Raw genomic sequence first — 9,441 nt, 5'->3', positions numbered from 1 at the left:
CACAGGAGCAGAGTACAGGGGCAGAGTAAGGCAAAGTTCGTCTTGATCTAAGCAGGTTAAGCCCCAATTCCATCCCAGCGATGGTGCCTCCAACACGAGCTGCCCTGAGCTGTGTCTGGCAGCACACCCAAGGCTGCTGTCAGCATCATTACGTGACTTGAAGCCCAGGCGTAAGTGGTGACTTTGACGGGTTGGGGGCATCGTGGCTCGTGCGGCCGCGGAAACAGAGCTCGCCCTGACGTGAGCCACAGAACCAGGACAGAGCTCGGCCCGCGCCTGCACGCGAGAAACCCCTTCCGAAGAACCTGAGGCGCAGGTGCTGCCTGCTGCAGCCTGCCTGCAGCACAGCCCGGCACGCCTGGGAGAAACCTGCATGTCTGGGTGTCCAACCCCAGGCCTGGCAGCCAGAGTTCCAGCATCACTCCTTCCTCAGGGCCAGCGCCTCACGATGCTGTGTCCGGACCAGGAACATCCCGTATCGAAGACGCGGCACCTGGCGGCAGCTGCAGAGACTGTCGTGGGCAGAGGTCTGCAGTAAATCGCTGTGGAGCCCCAGCCGCCTTGGAGCTCTGGGGCACGTCATTGCTCGGTAGGTGAGAGGGAGCCTCGCTGAAGGACTGGTCCCTGGTTGCTGGGCCACCACGGGCTGTCTGGGGGGTTTCCACAGTGAGAAGGAACAGGGTGGCAGAGGACTGAACGCAGCTCCCCAGAATTTTCAATGGCATTTGGGGTCGCGATTCGCGGGAGATCAGCACAGCAGCGTGGACAGCAGGCTGCAAACACATCGTTCGGACTAGGGAATCATGGAGCTGTGGGGTTTCAGTTCAGTCTCACTGGGGCGTTTGCTGTGAATCTTGGTCAGAATATTCCCTTTTTATATTTGTTGATTTTTCCTCAAGGAAAACTGTTGAAGTCAAAGATCAGCTCTGTTTTCAGACTTGGAATTTGCAGTGTACGAGGAGATAAACGTTGTTATTTTTACCTCCGCTGACTGGCAGATGGGGCACGTGCAGCCAGCGCGAGCTGAGCTTCCCACTGATGGCTGACCTTCATCCATGGCAAAGGAGATCCCTACCGGAATTGTTCTGAGCATGTGACGCCAACCTGGGAAACTCCAGAATTTCATCAGAGGTTTGGTCAGATGTCAAAAACTTGACTTTGGCCAGAACAGAACAGTCCACCTAATGCAGAAGTGCAGAAGGTTCCAAAAGGTGAGATCACGAACGTCAGATTTCTGGCAGTGCCTGAGATTTTTTATATGGATTGGGATTAGAATTGGTAACTCCTCTGTAAACACAGGGCTGTAGAACAGGGTTGGAACTGCCTGCCGTTGAAGGGGACCTGCCGAATGTCAGCTATGTCCTGAGTCTGCTACCCAAAATAATCATGATCTTCCTGCCCATTAAAAGACAGCTTTGAAGGGGATTGTGGCCACTGCAGAGATTTTCCCGTTGCCATACAGTGACAAACTAATTTAGAGTGGGTGTGACTGGGTCGGTGCTCGGAGCACGGAGGGGATTCCTTGGGCACTCACCAGTGTCTGCTCACAGGGGCTGTTTTCACAGAACTCTTGCCCGTTTGCAGGGTCAGAGGTGGCTTCGCTGCCTGACGCTTTAGTGAGCCACGATGGCCACGTGCTTCGGAGAAGGGGCAACTGCAAACCTCAGTCAGGTGCTTCGTAACCATTCCATGTTTAAGGTCCAGTTTGGCTGTTTCCGTGAGACTACCTGGCAGACAGAAAATGTTTACTGTGGACAAAGCAGAGGTGGAGGGCTCTGCGCTGGGCAGTGCCTTCAGAAAGGGCGACAGTTAGCTCCACTCACTTTTAGTCCCTGAGGAATGTGGTTGGCCCTGTCCCGTGGTGGACCAGGAGGAAGATAAGCGGAGTGGCTGCTGTGTCAGGCACCAGCGAGGGGGGTCACTCAGGGCTGCTCATCGCGCTTTGGAAGCTGCGTGCCTTCGGGTGCTGCCCTTCGCTGTTTTCTCAGCAGTATGCTGCTGTAGAGTGAGTGAGAAGGGCAGTGAAGAGCATAATTAAGCTTAAGCCTGTCAATCCTTAAAATCTACTTTCAATTCAGCGACGAGATTTACAGTGCGATAACGGGCTGAGCGGTACCTGTGCACGGAGGGTTGGCACTGGAAGACATTTCTTTGAAGATTATCTGAGCTGACGGGTTACCAGAACCTTGTGTTTACTCTTGACACACAGAGATGTTGTGCAACGTTTTGTTGTGGCCAGCAAAGCAAACAGGAGCGGGGAGGGGGCAAGGAGGGGGAGCTGGGGCAGACGAGGGCGTATAAAGAGACGCTGCTTGTGCCCATCCTGCAGTTTCATCTCGCATTTCCCACAGGGTCCCTGGGCGAAATGAAGCTGTTCTTCCTCAGCTGCCTGCTGGGTTTTTGCTGCTGGCAAGCCGGAGCAGTGAGCAGGGAGTACTACATCGGCATTACGGAAACAGTGTGGAACTACGCGCCTGGCAGCACGAACCTGGTGTCTGGGCAGCTCTTTGCAGAAGAAGAGTGAGTAAAACCGTTGGCGCTGGCGAAGGGTGATGGTTCGCACCGTCTACTGGAGCCACTGGCACCCGGCTGGCAGCCTGGCAGAGGCAGTGCTGCAGCGATGCCGCAGTTGCTCCGCTGCCTGCCGGACACGGAGGGGGGTGTTGATAAAAAATCAGCTCTCCCTGGCTCGCTTGAGAGCCGAATCCCAGCGCTCTGCTGATTGCATTGGAAGATGCAGGGGGTTGTGTTGGAATTCGATGCTTACTAAGTGGAGAGTAGCAAACGACTCTGAGTGTCCCATGGTGCTTCACATGGCTGCGGTGCCCGTGCTGAAAAGGCGGCTTCTGCGGTTCTGGCTTTAAATGCACAGGTTGGACAGATGTAAACCTTCCCTGCTGAGCACAGTGTTCCTTCTTAGCTGCTCGTCCTCGGTGTGGCCGTTGCCACGGTCGGAGGTGCAGCAGCTCAGCCGGGTCCTTCCCACAGGGCAGGAGGTGGGTGTGGGACTAGAAGGCGAGGAGGGTCCAGTGCAGAGTGAGAGACAAGTAAGGGGAGGATAAGAATGGTGAGGAGGAGGGGAGCACCCTGAGGTCTGAATAATCAGTAAAGAAAACAGAGATGTAAAAGGCATCAGAGAAATATTTGAGATAGAAAAAATGTTCCTTACTTCTGCTCTGTTCAGTGCCTTTAAATAACACCGGGCGATGCTGAAAGGAGAACAGTGCAGGGAGACCGGAAAATGGAAGAATCTCCCACCTGCAGTTCTCACTTGGTCTGCAGATGAGGGATTGGAAGATTTCCTGTGGTTTGTTTTCTCTAGCCGAGCCAACACTCTCTCAGCCATAGCCTGCCCCTTCAGCAGGCAGGAGGCGAAGCAGCCAGGTTTTTGTTCTACTCACAAACTGGGGTAAGGCCGTGGCGCGGCTCAGCGTGCTGGAGGACCCGGTACGTGGCACAAGCAGGGCATCTGCTCTGGGGGCTGCTGAGCAGTGTTGTCGTACAGCGAGCCACCACCCTTGACCGCGCTCTTGCTGCTGTTCTCTGCTGCGGCCGCCTGCGGCACACGCAACGAATTCCCGCTCTCGGTGGTTGTGTGCTGCGGTGCAGCTGCTCCCATCCTGCTTTTCCTCTCCCAGTCTTCCTCTCCTCCGAGTGCTCCAGCTATGGCTGTGCTGTGTGGAGGTTGGGAAGAGCAGGAGAGGGCAGGAGTGGGATGTACCTGCTGGGAGGAGTGCTCTCCATTACACGGTGGCTGTTCAGACAGACCCAGAGGAGCCGTAATGTGCTGCTTTGCTGTCGTCCAGGGGTGAGAAGCTTCATGCTCTCGGCCTGCCAGCGGCTGAGCCTCTGCACCAAGTTCATGCTCTGGGATTTCCATGGAGCTCTGAACTGGCATTTTAATTACACTTCAGGCCTGAGCTTGCCAAGACACAAACAGTTCCTTCCCCACGCGTCACGCAGTGCTCAGCCCTGCGGGAAACAGAAATACTTTGCATTTTTGGGCAGTATTAACGCCGCACGACGGCATTACGAAGCCAAGTCAGCTGGTTCCCCGTCACGGAAGGTGCGAAATCGGGAGGCTGCCAAACTCTGGGCAGCATTGCCCTGTCTCCCAGGGTTGTCTTCTCCTGGAGCAGGTTTACTTCCCGAGATCTGCAGGGAATGAGCAGGAGGGTTTGTTGTTAGAGAGGCTCTGGAGGTTGGGATAACAGCATTGGCCAGTGGAGCAGCCAGGGCTGGCGCTTCCACTCGCCCCTGTAGTTAGCGAATATCAGCACTTCTTCCTCAAAAAGAACTCTTCTTGGGGACTGTTCAATGAAAGGTACGTGCCTCTCAGCACAGGCAAAGGTTGGCTCCAACGCCGCTCCAGTGGAGTGCTGTCAGGGACACGGTGACCCCTCGCCTTGCAGGGTCACCCCTCGCCATGGCGCTTGGGCAGCGAATCCGCGGTAGCTACACGGCTGCTGGCACCGCTGGAGGAAATGCCATCGCTGTCTCACTTCAGCTTGTCGGTTAGGCTGTTGCCTCGCTGACCAAGCTGTTGTTTTTAATGTAATTTATAATTAATTGAGAGGAGCGGGGTAGAGTAGTTTGGGCACTTGGTGACTGAGCAGGTCATCGCTAACTCCCCGCTGCCGTGTAGCCCGTTTGTCTGTCCTCGGGCTGAGTCGGTAAAATGAGACGTTACCCGGGTAGACCGTGTCAGGCTCTGAGGCTGTGGTGGTTCCTCGTCTGAGACTGGTGAGCAGGCTGGGGGCTTGGTCCCGCTCGTTTCAGCACCCCGTGGGCGCTGGCAGCACTTCTTAGCTGTCAGGGCATTTCCCAACAGGCGGCTCCTCTGCAGTGGAGCAGGGGCGACACAGTCAGCAGCAGCGCACACTAACAGAAAGGAGCGGTTTTAACAGGCCGTGGAAAACAATACAGCAGTCTAAGCGTGCAAGTTCAGAAGTTTCGAGCAACGAGGACCATTATTTGCCTTATCCACATGGTCTTAAATTTGCCTGAAATTGTATCAAATACCCTTCTCTTCAGTCTGCAGATAGGGAGAAAAAATTCAGGTTGGTGCAGAGCATTTAATCTCTGTTCGGGTGCCTGACTCTACGACAGGGGACATACTTGCTCCTGACCACGCACGGAGTCGTGCACAGCACTGCTCTTTAGCTGAGACCCTACTCATTAGCACTGTTCAAACATGAAGTGGGTGTCTGACGCTGCAGATGTCTCTCTTCTCCTTGCAGGCAGGCTGGAGTCTTCCTCCGGCGCGGGCCCCGCAGGATAGGCAGCGCTTACAAGAAGGCTGTCTACACTCAGTACACCGATCGTTCTTATGAAGTGGCAGTTGACAAACCCTCCTGGCTGGGATTTTTAGGCCCTATCATAAAGGGAGAAGTTGGGGATTCCCTTATTATTCACTTGAAAAACTTTGCCACCAGGAACTACACGCTGCATCCACACGGTGTGCGGTACACAAAGGACAGTGAAGGTAAGCTTGGGTCTGCCCGCTGCCCAAATCCATCACAGTTAATCGTTGCTCTGAGTGTGAGTGATGTTCTGTCGTCGCAGACAAGACTGGCCAAGTAAATAATGATTGAAATCAGGACACAGTCAATTCGAAACGGGAGCTGAGGGGTTGGATAACTTCTTTCATGAGCGAAATACCAAGCCAAAAAGGGAATTCAGGAAGAGGGCGCTGTAGATGCAATGCTTCACCTGAAATAAGAGCCTTGTATTTCACTCAAATCAGTTTATAAAAGTGTATGAGAGGTGCAGGTGGGAGGATGTCTAAAGGAAAAAACTGATGCAGTTGTGGAGATACTGTTAACTTACAGTCCCAGCTCCTAGCACTACGTCTGCGTACGCTGTGTATGGGACATGCAGTAATGTCTTAAAATGGAGAAGCAGTAATGAATTCCTGAGGTAAAAGCCCAAGACACTTTAGGACGTGTTGGAGGGTTCTGCTGGGTTTAGTGGTGGTCTGCTCCTGCAGTAGCTGGTCTTGGCACCCTCGGGTGATGGGGGATTTTCGGCACCAGAATTCGGCTGCTGAAAGGGTTATTAGGGCGCCGTAAAGCCAGCGTGTGACTTGTTGAGAAGCTGATGTGGTCTCAAAAGCAGTCTTTAAAAATGTTTCACTGAGGAATGTATGGAGACCAGCCTACCCTGTACTGTTTCATGACGGTTTTCGTGACAGCCAGTTGGAGCCCTGACAGAGACACATCCTGTGGGGAGCAGGACCCGCACTTTCGGAGGATGCTTGTTTTCCTGTTGCTCTCATTCCACCCACACCTGTATTCCCTGAGGGCACACACACAGTATTTCACAATGGTTTCCAAGATCTGTATTTAAAAAATGTTTATAAATATTTGAGTGATTATCTCCGAGGAGACCTCATTGCAGCTTTCCAGTACCTGAAGGGGCTACAAGGGTGCAGGGAGAGGACTTTTTACAAGAGCCTGTAGTGATAGGACAAGGGGTAATGGGTATAAATTGAAATCGGGGAGGTTTAGATTAGATATCAGGAAGAAATTCTTCACAGAGAGGGTGGTGAGGCACTGGAACAGGTTGCCCAGAGATGTTGTGGATGCCCCATCCCTGGATGTCTTCAAGGCCAGGCTGGATGAGGCTTGGAGCAACCTGGTCTAGTGGAAGGTGTCCCTGCCCATGGCAGGGGGGTTGGAACTAGATGATCTTTAAGGGCCCTTCCAACCCAAACCGTTCTGTGATTCTATGATTCTATCTTTTTAGCAGAAGCACATGGTGCCCTCCTAATGCATTAAGGACTAAATTTAATGTGCCGTTAATCGAAGCACTCCCCTGGAATCCAAAGGCAACTGATGAGACTCCTGAAAAGATCTGCTCACCTGATTTTAAAGATTTTGCTACCTGTGTTCAGGTGTTCAGTCCATGTTACGGCAGTGTGTAGTCAGCTTCAGAGCATGGCAGGTGTTACCCTGACACCGTGCTCTGAACGCTTTGTGCTAACGGGCCTGCGTGGCGTTCTCAGGTGCTTTTTACCCAGACAACACCAAAGATTTGCAAAAGAAAGATGACGCCGTGGAGCCTGGGGGCCAGTACACCTACACGTGGGACGTGACGGAAGATCAGGGTCCGGCGACGGGAGATGCAGACTGCGTAACCAGGGTTTACCACTCCCACGTAGATGCTCCAAGAGATGTCGCCTCAGGGCTTGTTGGGCCTTTAATAATTTGCAGGAAAGGTAAACACAAACAAATAAGTAAATAAATACATATGCAAGGTGGTTGATAGTGGTTGTCGCTACATATCAGTGAAATGATTTGCTGGGAGAGGAGAAGATTGCGGTTAATGGTGAAAGAGCAGCTGGTTGTCCTCTCAATTACCGCCTTTCAGCAGCGTAGGAAGGCGTCTGCTGCTGTGTGGGACAGCAAAGACAATCTGCAGGATGCTTTGCCCGCAGATCCGTATGAGTGAGATGTTTCCTGCTCGTAATGAAAAGGAGGTGTCAACAGGATACAAGGAACAGATTGTCTGTTATCCTGTCACGGGCAGCATTTATTCCAGCAAAGTTGGGTTACAATATCTGCCCAATCTGGGTGTCCGGGCATCTGGGGGCTGGTGTGTACGTGCCCACTAAGGAAAAGGGGCAAAGGACGCCAGCGGTGACCAGCCCTGCTGACGCTGCCCTTACAGCTGGTGAAGGGGGGTGCCCGTTGCCAGAGGCCCGGCATGTGTCGCTTTCTGTTTCAGGTGCAATGAGTAAGGGCAATGGCAGACACTTCGATGCTGAATTTATCCTTATGTTTTCCGTGATGGATGAAAATCTCAGTTGGTATCTAGACGATAATATCCGGACGTACTGTTCTGAGTCTTCCAAAATTGACAGAGACGACGAGGACTTCCAGGAAAGCAATAAAATGCACTGTGAGGAACGTTTAAGTTGCTTGTCATTGATACGGTGAAGTAATATTTCAATGTCTTGTCCCTTTTCAAGATGAACTGCAGCTAATTTCGCTTTTTTTAAGCAGGCATTTTTCTTGGGGGGATTAAGAAAGATCCTTTTAAATAATAATAAGAAATAACTAAGAAGTGATGGCAGGTATTGCCCAGTCAGACCTTTGGGGATGTGACAGAAAACGCTCAGGGGCCAAGAACCTCTTTGCCAGGGAAATTTCCCAGGTGCTCGCAGCAGAGCTGTGTTCGTGCTGGTCCTCAGTCCTGACCGTTGCACTGGAACATCACAGGTTAAAAACTCACAGCTTGCTGTGAGTGTCCCAAAGGGGAGAGCTTTGGCTCCCACAGGGATTGCAGAGTCACGGCAGCCCGGCCAGGCAGGTAGTTGTGGGGATGCGCCGGCTCGCGCTCAGGGGTGGGGAGGGTTGTTCTGAGCCGCATTGCATTGTGAAGAACGGAGCGAGGGTTGGTTGACGCCTGCATTCCAGGGAACAACCCCAAGGTCTGTGCAGGAAACTGCAGCAAGTGACTTCTCTTTCAGCCATCAATGGCTACATGTACGGGCACCTCCCAGACCTCACCATGTGTGAGCACGATACGGTAAAATGGCACCTTTTCGGCATGGGCAACGAAGCTGATATCCATTCAGCCTACTTTCACGGACAGACCTTAATAGAAAGACATCACCGAGTTGACACCATCAGCCTCTTCCCAGCTACATTTATCGACGCCGTCATGGTACCAAGGGGTGCCGGGGAGTGGCTGCTCAGCTGCCAAGTGAATGACCATATTGAAGGTAAGGAATAAATGCCAGCGGTGAGGGTTCTTTGCTTGCGCTAACAGTTTGCGGTGTTCACCATAGCACAGCCCCTGGCCTGCCTGTATGCCAGACCGTATTCTGCTCCAGGCAACAAAACTCTCACAGCAATTGGAATGCCTAAGAATGTGTTGGATGGGCTTGAGCATGTGCCATGGAGGTCAAGGAAATGGTCGGTAATGGAAACTCTTACCCGTTGGCAGCAGCTGGCACAGCTGCACCTTCGCAAGGCTCAGCTCTGGACAAACAGCAGCCTGCTCCTTGCCTCCCGCTGAAGGCAAGGAACCGCACGTCTGGTTTGCCAACACAAAGGCTGTTTGGGCAGGGGGCACAGGGCAGGCAGCGCCACGCTCTGGGAAAGCGTGTTGGCTAACAAGCAGGGATGATGCGTGTCTCTCTTCCCTGCATCTTCTTCTATTTCCAGTGTTTGTTAACCATATGAAATACTGGGAAGCTAATTCCCCACTTTTCCATGATCTATATCCCACTTTTCCACGATCTATGTCCCTGTAAGTGAGCTCGAGAGTCGGCTGCTGGCGAGATCTGCAGGGACGATGGTCTGCTGAAGTGCTGGCGGGCAGTCCTGTTCCCACCCCAGCCTAAACCGAACTGCCCCCTCAGCCAGTCGCAGCGGACCACACGGCGAGCCCCCGCGCGCGGCTGGGGCTACCAGGGCGCGTGCCTGCAGCCCG

The 9,441-nt window shown here is 53.0% G+C and overlaps 2 protein-coding genes across 2 annotated transcripts in view; both read left to right on the top strand.

The window, feature by feature from the left end:
- The window catches only part of TM4SF18 (transmembrane 4 L six family member 18), a 7,667-nt gene extending 6,058 nt beyond the window's left edge, over positions 1–1,609 (top strand). The window contains exons 5-6 of the mRNA XM_010152890.1: positions 396–589; positions 1,585–1,609. Of these exons, the coding sequence (XP_010151192.1) occupies positions 396–589; positions 1,585–1,609 (219 nt within the window). The remainder of the gene's footprint in view (positions 1–395; positions 590–1,584) is intronic.
- A 17-nt stretch (positions 1,610–1,626) lies between these two features.
- On the top strand, positions 1,627–8,728 carry LOC104510592 (ceruloplasmin-like; the record flags this gene model as incomplete). Its single annotated transcript, XM_010152889.1, has 6 exons — positions 1,627–1,717; positions 2,352–2,520; positions 5,241–5,485; positions 7,007–7,219; positions 7,729–7,902; positions 8,474–8,728. Coding segments are annotated over exons 1-6 (1,147 nt in total), but the record flags the coding sequence as incomplete, so codon positions are not given.
- Positions 8,729–9,441: the final 713 nt, after the last annotated feature.

Source organism: Eurypyga helias, unplaced genomic scaffold (assembly GCF_000690775.1).
Source record: "Eurypyga helias isolate BGI_N326 unplaced genomic scaffold, ASM69077v1 scaffold39275, whole genome shotgun sequence".
In the NCBI taxonomy this organism is placed as follows: domain Eukaryota; kingdom Metazoa; phylum Chordata; class Aves; order Eurypygiformes; family Eurypygidae; genus Eurypyga; species Eurypyga helias.
This window is presented reverse-complemented; position numbering and strand designations above follow the sequence as displayed.